Source organism: Malus domestica, chromosome 13 (genome assembly GCF_042453785.1).
Source record: "Malus domestica chromosome 13, GDT2T_hap1".
In the NCBI taxonomy this organism is placed as follows: Eukaryota; Viridiplantae; Streptophyta; class Magnoliopsida; order Rosales; family Rosaceae; genus Malus; species Malus domestica.
This window is the reverse complement of record NC_091673.1, coordinates 23011346-23028775: the sequence shown is the minus strand read 5'-3', so window position 1 is coordinate 23028775 and position 17430 is coordinate 23011346. Positions and strand designations below refer to the sequence as shown.

The 17430-nt window shown below is 37.3% G+C and overlaps 1 protein-coding gene and 1 long non-coding RNA gene across 5 annotated transcripts; one reads left to right on the top strand and one right to left on the bottom strand.

The window, feature by feature from the left end:
• Window positions 1-4335: 4335 nt before the first annotated feature.
• On the bottom strand, window positions 4336-7781 carry LOC103453641 (uncharacterized). Its single transcript, XR_011574721.1, has 4 exons — window positions 7412-7781; window positions 6850-7103; window positions 6631-6702; window positions 4336-4515 (listed from the first exon to the last, which is right to left on the bottom strand). It is a non-coding gene; the product is annotated as an uncharacterized lncRNA (long non-coding RNA).
• Window positions 7782-10082: 2301 nt separating this feature from the next.
• Window positions 10083-17108, top strand: LOC103453644 (biotin carboxylase 1, chloroplastic). 4 transcript variants are annotated; one of them, XM_070810811.1, is made up of 17 exons: window positions 10540-10580; window positions 10619-10690; window positions 10950-11011; window positions 11548-11873; window positions 12578-12719; window positions 13671-13769; window positions 13874-13930; window positions 14462-14533; window positions 14793-14882; window positions 15010-15069; window positions 15243-15428; window positions 15520-15612; window positions 15691-15772; window positions 16031-16137; window positions 16235-16310; window positions 16579-16688; window positions 16790-17108. In XM_070810811.1, exons 3-17 carry the CDS (start codon window positions 10967-10969, stop codon window positions 16826-16828), a joined length of 1584 nt encoding a protein of 527 aa, XP_070666912.1. In that variant the 5' UTR covers window positions 10540-10580; window positions 10619-10690; window positions 10950-10966; the 3' UTR covers window positions 16829-17108. The 4 variants fall into 4 exon arrangements, with proteins under 4 accessions (XP_070666913.1, XP_008391419.3, XP_070666911.1 ...); XM_070810812.1 differs by lacking the exons at window positions 10540-10580; window positions 10619-10690 and adding an exon at window positions 10083-10326; XM_008393197.4 differs by lacking the exons at window positions 10540-10580; window positions 10619-10690 and adding an exon at window positions 10083-10331.
• The last annotated feature ends 322 nt before the right edge of the window (window positions 17109-17430 follow it).

The following is a 17430-nucleotide window of genomic DNA, read 5'->3' as shown; positions in this document are numbered from 1 at the left end:
TTGGCAGACGTTCCAACTTCTCGTGAATACGCTTCTGGCCATATTCGTATGAAGTGATACAAAGAAATTTAGAACCATTATCTTCAGTGGTTTCAATATGATACTGATTATCTTGAATATCTCTAAAACTCAACAACGTTCTTCTGGAACGTGGAAAATAGAGTGCCTCCTTAATGGTCAAGATTGTATCATTAGACAACATGATATGTGCCTTTCCGTATCCTTCAATCAGGTTGGATGAGCCTGAGAGAGTTGTCAAAAGAGCTTTCTTGGGTATTAAGTTAGTAAAATAGTGTCATTCATGCAAGATGGTGCGAGTGGTTGCACTATCTGCCATACAACTAACTTCCCCACTAGACACACCTAGAAATAAATTGATTGAATTGGTCATATGTATAAATATAAGTCCATTCATTCAATTAAGCAATTCGAGAAAATAATATCCATTCAAAGAACAATCCATAATTCAAAACAAACCAAAACCAAACAAATTATTCCAAATACTTAGAAAAGTTGTTCAAAATTAAACCATAAACCTAGAAAAATAGGGGGTAGGGCCGGCCACTCCTAGTGGGTTCGGCCACTAGGGGTAAACACCCTAAAAACATGTCTAATTTATTCACCATAGGCGCTGACGCCTCCTAAAAATCTGATATCTCCATTGATATAGTTGCATCTTCCAGATGATCCACATGTGCAAAGTTAGACTCACGACGAGAATGATACTTGGCAATAGCCTCAAGGGAAGCTCGGCATACTCGTGACCAATGATCCTTTGATCCACAACGATAGTACATGCCCAATTCAGTAGAAACTGGTTGAACGGGAGCTTTGCCCTTGTTCTTGAAGTTTGGGGCCTTAGGGGTGAGTGGTGGACGCTGCTGGGTCACATTTCTTCCCTTAGGTGCAGCATTCTGTTGACCTTAGGCCCGTGGTTGGGCTTGCCGCCCATTGCCACCTCCACGACGATTCTTTCGTCATTTATGGCTCCTAAAATAGGTCGCATGCGCTTTAGGAACGGCGTTCGAGCCAATGGGTCGAGCTTGATGATTCTTCATCAAAAGCTGGTTCTACTTTTCAGCGAAAAGTAAAATAGAGATCAAATCCGAAAACTTGGTGAATTTATATGCCCTATATTGTTGTTGCAGGACAATATTGGTGGCATGGAAGGTTGAATATGTCTTCTCCAGGAGATCTAATTTGGTGAGTTCCAATTTGCAGAATTTCAACAATGAACGGATTCTACAAACTTCAGAGTTGTATTCATTGACGGACTTAAAAGTCCTGGAAGCGAAGATGCTGCCACTCGTGTCTTGCTTCAAGTAAGTATATGTCTTTCTGGTGATCGAAACGGTCGGCCAGAGCAAGCTAGAGGGTGTGTGGGTCTTCCTCAGTGAGATACTCAGTCTGCAGTGCATCATGGATTTGTCTTCGAATGAAGATCATTGCAGTAACCTTCTGAGCTTTGTCAACAGGTTTGTCGACGATAGGTGCCTAGATGGTGGCTCTAATACCCTTTACAGTCAGATGGAGCTTCACGTCTTAAACCCACTTTAGATAGTTTCTTCCATAGACTTCTAAAACAGAGAAATTGAGTTTGTTCAAGTTCGACATGTCCCTAAAAAAGAGGGAAAAACATGAGTAGTCATATGGTAAGCCATAGACATATATCGTAGAACATACAGGTTCTATAGACATGTATTGGTTTAACTTATGCATGAAAACTGCAGGTTTCATGTGGTATGTTTTGAATGAAAACTTCGGGTTTCAAAGGCACTAAATTTGAAACTACAGGTTCAATTTAGTTTTATGAACAATTAGTTCATAATGAGAGGTTCCTGCAAGAAACACAGAATGCAATATACTAATTTGAATATAGTGGATTTGAGGTTCTTCAAGAACTCAAGTGTGAGAACTTCATTACTACGAAAGTATGCGACGGTTCAAAGTATAAAAATAAATTATTGAATCGTTAATGACCAAAAGTGATCTTCAGGCCAATAATTTTGGATTCATTATCAGATTAATGGACTGCAGGTCACTTTTAATTAATTCAATAAATCGGGCCATACGAGGTTGATTGTAGAAGCTAAATAATATTATGGGTCGAAAATATAGCCCCAAAAATAATTTGGGCTCAGGTTGGGTGCCTTGAGTAAAAAGGCATGACCCAAAAAGCCTCGGGTGTGATCTTCAGGTCACTGGGTAAGGGGGTAAAGGCCCAGCCATTAAGGCTGACGTGTTGGACCAAGGGGGTAGGCACGGGAGCAAGGCCCAGCAAGAGCTGGCCTGTAGGTGTGGCACAAAGAGCCCAGCCGCAAGGGCTGGATACATGTGATACGAGCGCAGAGCATCTGCAAAGCCTAGCAACCATAAAAGTTGCAACATGCATGCTGTGGGCCAAGACAAGAGGGCAGGGCTGCAGGCCCGTGTGACATGGACCCAAGCTAAGGCTTGGTGCTATCCGAGGTAGTAGCAGACCCAAATAGGGTTGCGCAAGTGGTCCATCTCGTCAATGCAATCCACGGTGATGCAGTGGTGTTGCCACGGCAGTGGTGCCGCAAAATCCCAAGTTCCAATCCATTTTTTTTTTCAAAATCCTCTAGGGTTTAGGAAACCCATATTTGCTTCTAATTTATTTTATATAATTTGACTCACAAATTCCACATAACAATTTAATTGTGCGATGCATGAAACAAATATATATATATGGACAAATATATGAACATATACAATATATATATATCGAAAGGAAAATATAAACATAGAGGGGTTTATGCATCATGGGGAATGTTTTCATGCTTTGTGAACGTTTCAAATATCTTCTTTTATTTTAAGCGTACCTGATTAGCAGAAAACAAATAAGCCTTTGAATTTGCCAGGTAAAATCTAAAATGCTTGTGACAAAAGCACTTTTATTTCATACTTTCTTTGTCTCCTTCATGTAAGTCTACCCTCTTGCATCAAAATTAAAATTCTTTGTCCATCTAAATTAGACTCAGTTAGAATAATGTCTTGTCAAATAGAAAAAAATGATTAAGATAAAATGTATTGTGTTATTCTAGGTGTATACGGTATCAACCATATGGTTAAACTATTCTCGATTTTGCTTTGGTTTTTATTAAATTATTCTTCAACTCAGAATATCTTACGTTCTATTAGGGTGGTTCAGTATGGGATACCATACCGAAACTAGTATCCCGAATCCCAAACCAAAATTTTTCGGGACGGGAATTTAAAAACCAATCCCAAACCAAATTTTCGGGATTTCGGGACAAATCGGGAATCCCAAATTGAAATATGAAATTATGAATTGTTGTTCAAATATATAATTCAAGAACACATTCATGAACTAGGAATGTCATTTCATTCACACTACCATTTAATCTAAAACTGGCATGCCTTACTGTTTTTATCAGAGTCAAAATTCAAATTAATTTAATCCTTTTTGCAATCTGTTAAGAGACAAAAGAATCAAGCCTTCTGAAATCATCAGTCATGGCAGCAACAATAATAAAATCCAAATGAATATCAAACAGAACATGAAAAATATGCAAGATGTAGGACATTCCAGGTTGCGGAGTATGAATTAGAAACTACTAGCATCAATTATAAAAGAATAATATATATATATATATATAATAATTAATATTATATATTTTCGGTTCGGTATGGGATTCCCGAAATATCGAGAAGCCAATCCTGAATCCCATACCGAAATTTCGGTTTGGGAAATTTTTGGTTTGGGATCAGGATTTTTTCGGTTTGGTTTGGGATTTTGGGGAATTTTTTCCACCCCTACGTTCTATTGTGAATATAATAGTCTAGTGTGATACTAGAAAAATTGCCCGCGCTTTGCTGCGGGTTTTAAAACCTTAGCCACAACAGGTATGAATAATTTGCACAGAAAGATGCACTACAAAGATGGTACGAATGGAGTCACGCCCTAAAATGCACCAATGCAGATAACACACATTTCACCAGAGTAAATCCAACAAAATCACAAATCAATACAGGCATCTCTAAAGAATTTGAATGACCAAAAGATGAGGGAATCGAGCTGATAAGTATTTAAATAACCAAGAGATGGGTGAACCGAGCTGATGAGAATTTAAATAACCAAGAGATGGGTGAACCACGGGAAGAAAAGCATGCTACCTTTTACTATAATTGGAACGAATTTAAAAATATCTCACCATCGCACTGCCCAAAACTACAACTCTTAAGGAGAAAGTGAGAATTAAAGAGGTATTCTCTAGATGATTCTCAAAACATCCTTTTACAATTTTTCACCCAATATCTCCCATGTATGATTATAGGTCAAATGCACAACAGTGAACTGGGTAAGGGGGGAAATCTATCTTAGGAGCCAATAACGAAGGGAAATACAAGCTAAAACACTCTTTGAATTGTTCCAACAATAGGATAATAGGATTCACTAAATCATTAGAGATTGCAACGGTTAGAAAGTATATAAGCCCACCAATGTTCCCCTCTACACGTAGAACAAAATATCTGCAAAACAAGTAACATTCAGTCACCCTAGATACAAATCAAAATGCACAATTAAAACTTAAATAAGATTATACTGCTCAATAAACTTAATGTAAAGGAATCTTATTGAGAGTAATGTAGGCGCATGATGTTTTAACACGAGTCCAATAAAGATATGCTCCAGTTTAGTGAGAATTAGGATAAACCTGCAGTTATCAGTTACAGGTTCCATTGGATGAGGGTGTGCAAGCATATAGTTCACTTGCAAGGATACATCAGACCATCCTTCAATTTCACTGACAACAAACCTACCCTCTCCCTTCTATCTCTGTTTGAATTCCTTTCAAATAACAGACAAATACAACCACCATACATGAAATCACATTTTTGCTTCTCCCAAGCACTAAAGCTGAAAAACAAAGTAGACTTCCAAAATCAAAATAATTGATTTTACCATCCTCAATGTGCTCGAAACCCAAAAGAACAAAAACAGAAATGAAAGCAAACGGAATAACTTCAATCATAAATGGACTTAAAGCACTCAATTCAGTGAATTCATTAATCTTCTATCTTTTTTCCCTCGATTTTCTCGAAAACCAAACAGAAAATGAGAAATGAGTTAAACCCTATTCAAAAGGGAGAAGAGCGCAAATTCCCTATCACTCAATTTCTAATATCAAACAAACAAAATTAATCCAAACCCAATACAACATTAAACGTAAATATTCAAACTTTACAGCATTTTAGCTCTCTGAATTTACTCTCAAGCCAAACACAGAAACTAAATCCAGTAAAAAAATTATCCATTATTTAAAACCACTTGTCAATTCAACATAAAAAATAAAATAAAAAAGGAACATAAACAGTCCTAATTACTCCACGACACTGCGCTTTTTTTGGTCTAGTAATGCTGGATACATGAAAACTTAAAGCTCAAAAGTAGACATCCAAGAAAATTAAATCCTTCTGCAAGGGATACAACTATTAACAAATATTTGGGAAATTTCAATTTTCTGAATGAAGCATCTCTTCTGAATGACAAACTCAAATCTTGGAAATAAACAATAATATTACTATAGGCAAAGAAAAAAGAAGAAAAATGTAAGCCAGTATTATAGGTGGTCCGTGGAAATGACAAATTGCACTACGATAAATCTCCAAATTGCTCATTGTCCACCATCCCCAACTCAAACTCAAATAGAGAGAGGCACCACCGGGGTTAGAATTTTAATATTAGCGTTCAACTGAACTTCTAGAATCCCCAAAAAAAGATCCTATTTTGCTAAAGATACCCGAAACAGTGTACAATGCAATCCAAAACCCAATCAAATTAAAATCTCTAATATCAAATTTAAGAATCCCAATTAAACAAAAACTGACCTAATTAATGGGATATCCCCGTGGGTACTATTCAAATGTTTCATTCCAGAAAAGAGGTAGCTCAGAAACCTCATATCTGAGAACTGAACAGAGAAGTTGGTTTACGCTGGGGAAGTGAACCGAGAAATAACTTCTCCATTGCGAAGCCAGTAAATCAGAGTCTACAGCTCTCGGATTCTCTCTGTCCCAATCAACCAAGTTCTCCATTTCAAACTTCCCATCAAATATTTGACAGCAATACAACCAATAACAACAACAAAATTTAAACCAATCCAAAAACTAAAACCCTTTTAATTTTCCATGTGTATTCAATGATTTGGTTCCTATAAAAATAGGAAATATGGAATAATTTTTTGGAGATAGAATCACATATAGAGCTAGCAGAGGAAGCAAAGAAGATATGCAAAAGCAAATTAAGAGATCATCATATCACAAAAGCTACATAAGCAAATTAAGAGATCCTCATATTTGGAGACAGACACACATATAAAGCTGAAAAAACAAATTATTATTGCTGACAAAATACTTGAAAATCTAAAGGCTAGGGATTTTCACTTTCTCACTGAAAAAAAAATATCCCGTTTTTTAGTAATATAACCAAACTCATCTTATACAGCAAAGAAGCATAGGATTGAGAAATCAGATCCTAATTTCCAATATCAAAAGAGTATGAATTATTCAACTTAAACGCTAATTTCGTTAACGAAGATTAAAATAGGCCTGCAATCCATACAATTTATACAATTTATATGTTACCATTGATTCAAGTTCTGGTAAGGTGTGCGTCGACGATGAGAAGGCGAGGTGTGCAAGGGAGATCAAATATACCTGCCAAAACCAAATGCAAGCAAAACCCATAAGAAAAACCCAACGCAAGGTAAACCATCAACCAAAACCAATAATTTATCAATTGCAGTAATTAGGTCAAACCCACATAGACATTTCAGCCAGAAAAGTAAAAAAAAGAAAAGCTACCTTGCACTGGGCGGCCTCCTGGCCATTTCATGTTCAAACTCCGGGCTCTTCATTGGTTGGTGGAAATACCAACGGAGATGAGAAGGTGGGGTGAACAAAGGAGATTGCAAAGCAGGATTGAAGAGAAAACGAAACAGAGATCGAAGAAATGGTCAATCGCGTTGCAGAGTGAGAGTTAAGATAAGGAGATACTCACACAGCCCAAAACGGATAACATCACCAACACGTAAATCCACATAAACCTTTATGTTCACCTGATTATTAGGCAAGAGAACCATTAGGAACAATCAAGAGCCTTTGTATAGAGTATAACAAAACACCAGCAATCCACACTACAAAGTTAATTACTAATTTGTAAACAACTCTTAAGATTTCTCAGGTCAATGCGTGTTTTCATTCTTTGAACCAAACGGTATGGATAAAAAGCGAGGAAAGCAATCAGCTGCATATAAATACCGAAAACATGGAAATTCATAAACCATACACCGAAAACAAAATCGGAAAGAATTCAAATTAAATTAAATAAACACGATCGAACAAAAGAAGCGTTTGAATTACTCACCATTGTAGAAAATTCGAATGCAGTAATGGAGGAGGAGTTGCAGAGAGGAACTCTGTTCAGCTAGTACTAATTCTATTTACTGAAAAGAGGATGATGATTTTTGGTGTGGAAATAACCAACCCTACACCCGCACCTCAACCTACACCTCCTTCCCCACAACCCCACCCCTTGGGCAAACCATACCTCCCCCTCTCTCTGCAGCAAACACGCGTCCCTTTCCCAAAACCTTACCCCCAAATCGAACATGATCGCACCCACCCTCTCACCTTCTCTCCCTGTAATCCCGCACCCAAACCCTACTCTGTCCACCCGGAACCCCTCTCGTCAACTCTCTTTCTACCTGCAACCCATCAACCCCTCTGACAACCATGCCTCTGACGACATCGACAGCAACCACCCCTAAACACAGAATGACTAAAGTGCCTCCAGATCCTGTCCGTTAGATCTGGTTTGAAGAGGGCAAAAGAGTCATTTTGACTCTTTCTGTGCAACGCAGCCCAACACATTGGACAACCCACTTCCGAAGCCCACACCTGGCCCAAAACCAGCAACCCAAAATAGGCCTAGGGCACCTACGGACAATATTACCCTCTTAACTTTTAGTAATTACCCCAGCCCAACACAGATTTGGTGGCAGCAGTGTGTAAATACAGCAAAATCAAGGGGGAAAATTTTGACTGTAGCTAAGCTACAGTCAAAGCCTTCCTCAATTTTAGAATAGATAATTTGTATATAATAATTTTGTTTTGTTAATATGATATATACTCTACGTGCCCATTTTACATTGCGACACATGTCGTTCACTTATATGGTAACACACAAGGTATGAAATGCCGATATTATCGGCGATATTTCATCGATAATATCAGTTTTTTGAGTTACCGATATTTTAATACTTATCCACTGAGCTTTCGTCAAAATATCGCGACATTATCGATAATATCGACAATATCGCGATATTTTGGAGATGTGCGAATCGGAGAAGAACGCCGGAGCTTCTACAGCTCCGGCCGACTGTAAAAGAGCACCCTAGACTCCGATCTAGGTATCAAAATGAAATACAAGACGAGAGGAATGTTTTTATAACTTCCGTTTGCCGTGAAACGGTCGGAGGTGTTCGGAAAGTTCGTTGACACCCACGGCCTTGCCGGAGATGGGTGTGCCTATTCCCGAGCCGATTTCGTCCCAAAAACCTTGCAAAAACACGAGATAAAACTTAAATTTCACATCTAAGCTTCAATCTAGAACAGAATGAGGTAAAACCAAAGCTTACCTAACCGGAGAAATTCAAGAAACTCGCCGGAGGGTTCCTGTGTCGCCGAATTGCAAAGACGAGAATGAGAGGGAGAAAGACAAGGTTGCTGATGACGATGGGTGTCTTCCTCAAACAGGTGCGATGGTGTGCGTGTGTGTATGTGGGTCTCGGTGCAGAGAGAAAGGAGAGAGATGAGAGTTTCGAGAGAGAGACGGCGCCGACGAGAGCTATTTGTTTTTTTTTTTTGATCTTAAAGAGAGAGAGGTCTGAGAGAAATGGGAAGAGAGGGCCGAGTGAAATGAAAGGAGGTCCTTGAATTATTGAGAGATATCTCTGAGAGAGGCCTAGGATTTCTAAAAGGTAATCAGAAATGGGAAAAATGGGGCACATCTTAGCCTTTATTTTGGAATCCTAAGAAGTTCACCACATGGATGCATGACATGTGTGCATGCCATGTTTGTTGAATGGGAAAAGTCTGACACGGAAAGACAAAGAGCCATTTGGGGCTCTGGGCTCGAGGCAAGACAGAAAGTGCTAGGGTTTTTTTTTTCTGAAATGAACATAAGCTGCTAAATTCGCATATATTATAGTTGTTGCTAAAAATTGACACCGGTGTGGGCTTGGACGTGTTGGTCAACATGTCCTCACAATCCCCAAGTTCTCCAATTCGAACCCTTGTGCCCATCAAATTTTTCTTTCTTTTTGATGCGTTTTTTCCATGGCTCTAGGTCTTGATTTCGAATCCAGGTGAGCCCTTTCCTTTTTCTTTTTTTTTTCTTTTTGTTTTATTATTTGTTTATTTTAATTTATTTGTTTCTTTTATGTTTTTCCTTTCTTTTAGTTTCTTTGTCTTAGGCGTTCGTTTTTGTTAAAGTAGGATGTAAAATCAATTATCTCAAAATTATGTGTTTTTAAATTTTGGACTTGTTTGTTGGATACTTTTTTTGCATTTTATCATTCTTTTATTATGAAAATATGCTAAAATATGCTAAAATATCACTTATGTTTTTGTGAAAATATGCTAAAATATTTATATATATGGTTTTGTTTTGAATTCTTTTTTTACTAATTCATTATATACAAATGATTATGGTGTGTTTAAACTTCTTTCATTAATTACTACATATTTTCTATACTCATAATGTTTGCTAGCTCGCTATATAATCAACTTAAATCAGTTAAATTCATCATGCAATGCATTTCCTTCCAATTTTTTGTGATAAACTAATAGATAATTGACTAAATAAACATCCTGCAAAGTTTCAATAAAAATTTCCAAGTTTTTCTTACAATTTCCGTGGTTTCCATATTATTTTTATGGATATCGATAAAATCCCGATATTTCCATTGATATTTCCGTGTTTTTGGACTACGATATCATCGATATTTTATATCTTGTAACACATTACACATGACTTGCTAATCCACTTGTTAGTGATTGTTGTGTGGACTTACTAGTAAGTGTTTTAAGTACACCTTCACGGCATCGGAACACCGCCACCGCAGTGGCTGTGTAGTAGCCGTGCAATCTAACTAGCTCTCCTCCGTCAGCCGTCCTCCACTCCTCTTCCTCCCTTCACCGCCCAGCTCGGCCCACACTCCTTCTTCTTCATTGGCAATTTGGCATTGTCAACAGCAACAACAGTAACCTAAACTCATTGTAAGGTTAGTCTGTGAATTCGATTTAATGTTTTGCTTTTCGTTTTATATCTCGTTTTGAGGATTATGGATAGAGAGTGGAGTGGCCGCCGGGGAAGGGGGAGGGCGGCGGCTGTCAGGGCTGGCGGTACTTTTCCCATTTCCTTGTGGGCGGAGATTTCAATCACTCGCTCCCCTCGTTTTTATCGACAACTCTACTCTCTTTATATCTACCCTCGGACCTTCCCACCTTCTCATCTCTCTCTCTCTCTCTCTCTCTCTCTCTCTCTCTCTCTCTCTCTCTCTCTCTCTCTTGGGGGTACCAAAGAGGCTTCCTTTTCTTCTTCTTCATTCAATCTGATCCTGATCTGGGCCAATTCAGCAAGGTATTTCCCTGTACCAGTTTCAAATTTATAGCATTTGAATCGTTTCGAAATGGCAGCAACTTCCCATTTTTTGGATTGTGGTCTCTTTCTATGATAGAATTACAATCATGCGAAATTGCGAATGGTTGATTCCTCCTTAGCTTCTGCTCGATTTTGTCGAAAGAGTTTTACAATTTCTAACAAATTATACTGTTTTTTGTTGTTGTTCTGCAATGGCGGTGACTGAGGTATTTGGTTTTGTTTATTTGGTGTAACTCAGGTCGCTTTGTTTCGAAAATGGACGCCACAATGCCCATCTGCAAGACTGTCACGCCAACTCCGGTGAGTACCGCTGTTACCCTTTGCTTATTTCATTTTTTTGAATTGGGTCTGGGTTTCATATGCCATGTGGTGTTCTAATTTGTTGGAATTAGAGTGGCTAATCAATTGATCTTAATCCCGATATGATTGGTGTGATAGTGAATTATTCAAGGTTGATGCAAGCTTTCTATATGTTGAAACGGATCGACTTTTCAAATGTGTTTTACTTAGCTTGAGGTTTGGTTTAGGTTCTTATATGGACTGAAGAACATGTCTTGGTAGATAATTACCTTTTATATCTTCAGTTTTGTAGAAAAGCTCAAAACTTTACCTTTGTTTGTTCAATGCAGTAAAACAGATATTAAGTGAAAGATTCTAACTAATTAGGTTAACGTATTGGAATTCCTAGATAAATAGCATTACAAAACAAAGGTCTGCTTGTTTAATGTCTTCAGAATCCTGTACCTTAATGCTTCTGTTATAATCTCCATACTTAATTTGTTGTTTATTCACATTTTCCTTTACATTTGGTTTTCGTTTTCTTCTGTCAATGAAAGGGCTTATTTTTTGGGAGAACTAGAGAGATCCGCAGTTCTCAATGTAGCTTTATGGTGGGAAATAAAGTCAACTTTTTAAGGCAGAGAGTTCAGGGTGCTCAAGTTAGTGTTAAATCCAGAAAGCATGGGGGAGCTCTTCATGCTACATGTCATGCTGAAAAAATTCTGGTGGCAAATAGAGGGGAAATTGCTGTTCGCGTTATTCGAACAGCCCATGAGATGGGAATACCTTGTGTGGCTGTTTACTCAACAATAGACAAGGATGCACTTCATGTGAAATTGGCTGACGAATCAGTTTGTATTGGTGAAGCAGCAAGCAGTCAATCGTAAGTGGTCGATCAGTTAAATTTTGTTACGTTGTTCTTTGTCTCCCCCCCCCCCAAAAACCAACATTGTAACTATCACAAATGAATCCTTTCTGAAAACCATTTAAGTTTATGAGTTAGGAATCCGAAAGGAACCATGATATCTTTTTTTAATTATTCAATGTACAGTAATTACGGAAGAGTGATCTGATCATTCATTACAATTCTTTTTGTATCTCACTTAGTACCAATTATAAAGTTATCTTAATTACTAAGATGTGGCTAGCAAGATTACAAATATGTGATTATTATTATTTTTTTTCTGTTGGAAAGAAGTCGAGGATGAAAGTAAAACACATAATAACATCACGGATAGATAATCATTGCTTATAAAGATGTGAAAGTAAAACACATAGTAACATCACGGATAGATAATCATTGTTTGTAAAGATGTGAAATAAAGAAACTGAAAACAAAGATTCTTGCAGTAATGGACTAATGGTTTTAAATGCCTCATGCCTTTTGCTTGGCATGGCACAACATAGGATGTGACCTAGCCCTTCCATGCCCATTTGAATTGTGCCATGCTCAAGCCGGCCTGCCTTGTTTTACTACTCTACCTGTGAACTACATTCTTTATGTTAATACGATAATAAATTTTTGTCCCAGCTTCTGTTACAGATGATAATGATTAAGCTTGGCCATTTTGATATGTCTTTCTGCAGGTACTTAGTTGTTCCAAATGTTTTATCTGCTGCCATCAGTCGGAAATGTACAATGTTGCATCCAGGATATGGTTTCCTTTCTGAGAATGCATCATTTGTTGAAATGTGCAAAGAACATGGAATCAATTTTATTGGGCCTAAGGTAAGTACTTCAATTAAAATAAAAATAACACGTTAAAAACTTCAAGCTAGTAAGTTTTTTGCTATTCTCTTAATTCTAATTTTTAGATGTAAACGAGGCATGGTCAAAGGCGGTGGCTTGGGTGTGTGATAGTCCCATCCCATTTCAAGGAAATTTCTTTTTCGTTTTGCCTCTCATTTCAGCCCTCTCTCTTCCATTCTCTTATTTAGTTCCAAGGCTCAGCCCACCACATTGTGAAGTCCTGGGTCCGTGCCATGTGAACATGATAAGCTTGAGTCCAATTCTATTGCTAACCTGGTGACCAAGAATTTATGGTCACCTACCAATGGACTATATATCAAGGGTGGATAATAAATTGGATGTGCTTTTAATGTTTTAATCTCAACCCTTGATATCAATTCCAAGGGTTAGTGACCAAGAGAACATTTCTGTGATAAGTTCATGCGATATATTAGATTGATTTATTAGCTAGCTTTTTGGTGATTAATGAATATAATTTTCAACTTGGAAAAAATTATTTTTTCCCTTAGACAGAAATGATACACACACACACACACACACACACATATATATATATATAAAGGAATTGCTTAAGGGGAGGGATCCCCATTTTTTCAAAAAAATGGGGACACGCTCCCCACCGTTGGATTTGAATTAAATGAAATCCTGTGGTTGAGATTCTATGGCCTGTGTTTTAATCTCAACCACACAATTTCATTAAAGTCAATCTAACGGTGGGGAGCGTGTCCTCATTTTTTTTGAAAAAATGGGGATCCCTCCCCTTAATCATTTATTAGTTAATTTTATTTGGTTTTATACATTATATTGCACTTGTTCCATACATCTTAGAGTGAATAGTAATGAAGCACTTGGCTCTATATTTAGTCACTTATTAGTTAATTCATGTTCTCATGTGGGACAAATGTTTGAAATTATGATTACAATTTGCAGCCCGAGAGCATCCGTGTTATGGGTGATAAATCGACTGCCAGAGACACAATGAAGAAAGCAGGTGTCCCAACTGTACCTGGAAGTGATGGATTACTACAGGTATGTACTTTAACCTTAGGTATTATAAGTTTCAACGCCTCCTGAACTAGGTGGTCATAAAAATTAATATTTCCTTGATTGTACTCTCTTTTTTTCCTTTACAGAGCACAGAGGAAGGAATCAGGCTTGCAGATGAGATTGGTTTTCCTGTAATGATCAAGGTAAAGTATCTTGTCTTATTATGTCTCATGATAATTAAAACTCATTATACCCCTCTATGTCCTAGAATTTACAGTGCAGACCTTTTAGTGTTAACATAGAAAATTAATTTAGAGGAACACATGCCTATTGCATAGAATAGCTGCTCATGAATTGTATCTGTTTGATGCTAGTACGCTACCCAATTTCCTTGCTATAATGCTAAGCTATGAAGATGTACCAACTCAATGAAGCTAGAATAAAAGTTTTGTAGGTTTTAATTTTGAGTTTCAGTCAAGCATGCAGTTCCTTACAGAAATTTAAGTTTGCAGCTTAGTTCCTAGTAACTACTAACTATAATGAGTTCTAACTGTTATCTCTGATCTTTGGATGAGTTTCATCATTTGGCAGAAACAATTCTAAACGATTTCAATTATAAGTGTGTTACATATAAACTCGAATATTTTTTTTCAAAAACTGAGTTAAGGAAAGCCAATATAGATTTTTGTCTGTTATTGTTTCTGTTAAAAGATAAGCATGTTTTGCTATTGAAGGCCACAGCAGGAGGTGGAGGACGTGGCATGCGTCTTGCTAAAGAACCTGAGGAGTTTGTGAAGTTGTTGCAGGTACTGTACCCAATGCATTGTCTTCTTACTTTGTTGCTTTGCTGATGCCTTCTTTTATTGTTTGTCTTCTCCGAAAGTGTTTCGTTGATCATTTTTGGAGATATTGTTTAAGTTTTGTGTCAGATAAATTTCACTATAAATTTGTATGGTTGGGCTCTTAGTTTAGTTGGTCTTGTTATCCTTAAATGAGCATTATATTTTTGTATTACATTGCTGTTTCCATCGGCTTATTGTTTTGCTTCAATTTGATTGTTTGCAGCAAGCAAAGAGTGAGGCTGCAGCTGCTTTTGGAAATGATGGAGTTTATTTGGAAAAGTACATCCAAAATCCTAGACACATTGAGTTTCAGGTAATGTGCTTGTAAAAGTTCCTGATGATTTTTATGGTGTATATTGTATGTTTTGAATTATAAGTAGTATTCATTTTGACATTTGACGCAAACCTGCAATCTCTTGATTTATCCCTTGTAAAAACAGGTTCTTGCTGATAAATATGGTAATGTTATTCACTTTGGAGAGCGGGATTGCAGCATCCAGGTACTTTAACCGGCCTTATTAGTTGCATGAATCACTGTGAAAGTTTATTTCTAGTTATTAGAATACAGCTGTCTTCAATTTATTATTCATTTATTCTCTAGTCATTTCTAAGAAATGCAAAGCCCAATGACCCCTGCCAAATTGTTTTCATTTGTTGAATGTAACGTTCACAGAGAAGGAACCAAAAGCTTCTGGAAGAAGCACCTTCCCCTGCATTGACCCCAGAACTGCGGAAAGCTATGGGTGATGCAGCAGTTGCAGCAGCAGCATCAATTGGCTACATTGGTGTTGGAACCGTTGAATTCCTTTTGGACGAAAGAGGTTCCTTTTACTTCATGGAAATGAACACTCGGATTCAGGTTAAACTAATCTTTTGAGGATGGCTTTGACTGGTATTAAAAATTTGCTTAGTTATGCTAAACTATAATATTTTTGCCAATGGAATGACAGGTTGAGCATCCTGTGACAGAAATGATTTCCTCTGTTGACTTGATTGAAGAACAAATTCATGTGGCTATGGGTGAAAAACTCCGATACACACAGGTAATTACAGTAGTGTAGTTTTCGAGATATATTTGACGCTTTCTGTTCAATGTCTGACGGAGGTGGCTCCATCTACAGGAAGATATAGTGCTCAGAGGACATTCAATTGAATGCCGTATCAATGCAGAAGATGCTTTTAAAGGATTCCGACCTGGGCCAGGTATGTATACATAGTTATATTCTGGTTCCCTTGGTTAATTGCTTAGTACAGCATGACACTTATGCAACATTTGGTCTTTTTCTGTTATTCTGTATTGTACTATGTGATGCAGCCAAACCCTGATGATATAGGGCTCTAAGTTAGTTCAGCACTCCAAGAATTCCATTTATTTTACTAGGGTTGCGCATGCACTGGTTTAACAATGACATTATGTATTCACTCTGTTTTTAATACATATTCTTCTGTGTTTTTTAACAGGAAGAATAACAGCATACTTACCATCTGGAGGTCCCTTTGTTCGAATGGATAGCCATGTTTATCCTGATTATGTGGTTCCTCCAAACTATGATTCCCTTCTTGGAAAGGTTTGTGGCCCATATACATCACCAATATAATATTATAGCTTTCAGGTTTATTGTTCTAAATTTTAATCACTTTGGCAATATTGCTCTCTTGATGTAGCTTATTGTTTGGGCACCAACAAGAGAAAAGGCGATTGAGCGAATGAAGAGGGCTCTTGACGACACTGTTATAACGGGTAAATAATAATATAATTAATTGGTGAAATCATTCAATTTTATTTAATTTTTATGTCAGCATAATTGGACTTTATGTAGAAGAAACTTCGTGTGAGCCATTTGAATTTAAGCAGTGTTGTGAATAGAACCAAAGGGGCAAGTGTTTTTTTTTTTTTTTGTCAAAGTTTTATTGAGAGTTTCAGGTTGCTTTAATTCACGATGTAAATCTGGAACACTCCGTTTTCGTTATTAATGGTGGTTGATGTAGTTATTGCCTTTGTTCAACAGGGGTTCCCACAACCATTGAATACCATAAACTTATCCTTGACATAGAGGATTTCAAAAATGGCAACGTTGATACTGCTTTTATTCCAAAGCATGAAGAGGAGCTACAAGCGGTAAGAAACTAGTCTAACCCTGAACATAAATTTACCGGCGAGCCTTCGATTTTCCATTCTGGGTTCTCATATTTACTAATTCCTCTCTCATGTGCCTACAGCCCCAACATTTGGTGCCCGCGGCCGCCGCCAAGAACTAGCTGGTGCATCTGCTTACATGGATGGCTCTCTAATTGCCACTATCTGGTCTAGTCGACCACATTTAAACGGCTAATCTTTCGCTTTTTTGTACGAGTTATATAATTCCGTGTCTTTTTATACTTATTAGAACTAATAACATTATTCGCATGCCTTGCATTTGAGTATTTCATTTGAAATTTTGACATGTTACATGCGTTTCAGTTGGGTGTACAAACTTGTATTGCTCACCCTATGTGTATTTGCATACTATTTATATTTTGCAAGATCCTTGTTTCATAATTTAGGTTTAATGCTAATATCATATTGGGGTTTGACTTTCTGCTGAATTTCCTTCTTAGGTTGGAGGTTTATTTTTTTCAATGTGCCTAGAACACGAGCCGGTAATACAAGTGAAGGGACATTGAAAAATATATCCTCTACTTATATTATGACACGTAGTGTATTGGCCTTATGTTTTAGTTACATGGAAATATCTCTCCTTTGGAGGTTGGCTGAAAACAACCTTAGAAACTTGTTGGGTGGAGTGGCATCCTAGCAAATGATGGTGGGAAATTGGTAAATATATAATCACAAAACTAAATCTAAACAAATTTAGAAAACT

Excerpts from the sequence above, each read along its gene's own strand:
- LOC103453644 (XM_070810812.1), top strand. The coding sequence starts at position 10,967 with ATGGACGCCACAATGCCCATCTGCAAGACTGTCACGCCAACTCCG. Across the intron at positions 11,874-12,577 it reads GAAGCAGCAAGCAGTCAATC|GTACTTAGTTGTTCCAAATG; the intron begins GTAAGTGGTCGA and ends GTCTTTCTGCAG. Across the intron at positions 13,931-14,461 it reads GTTTTCCTGTAATGATCAAG|GCCACAGCAGGAGGTGGAGG; the intron begins GTAAAGTATCTT and ends TTGCTATTGAAG.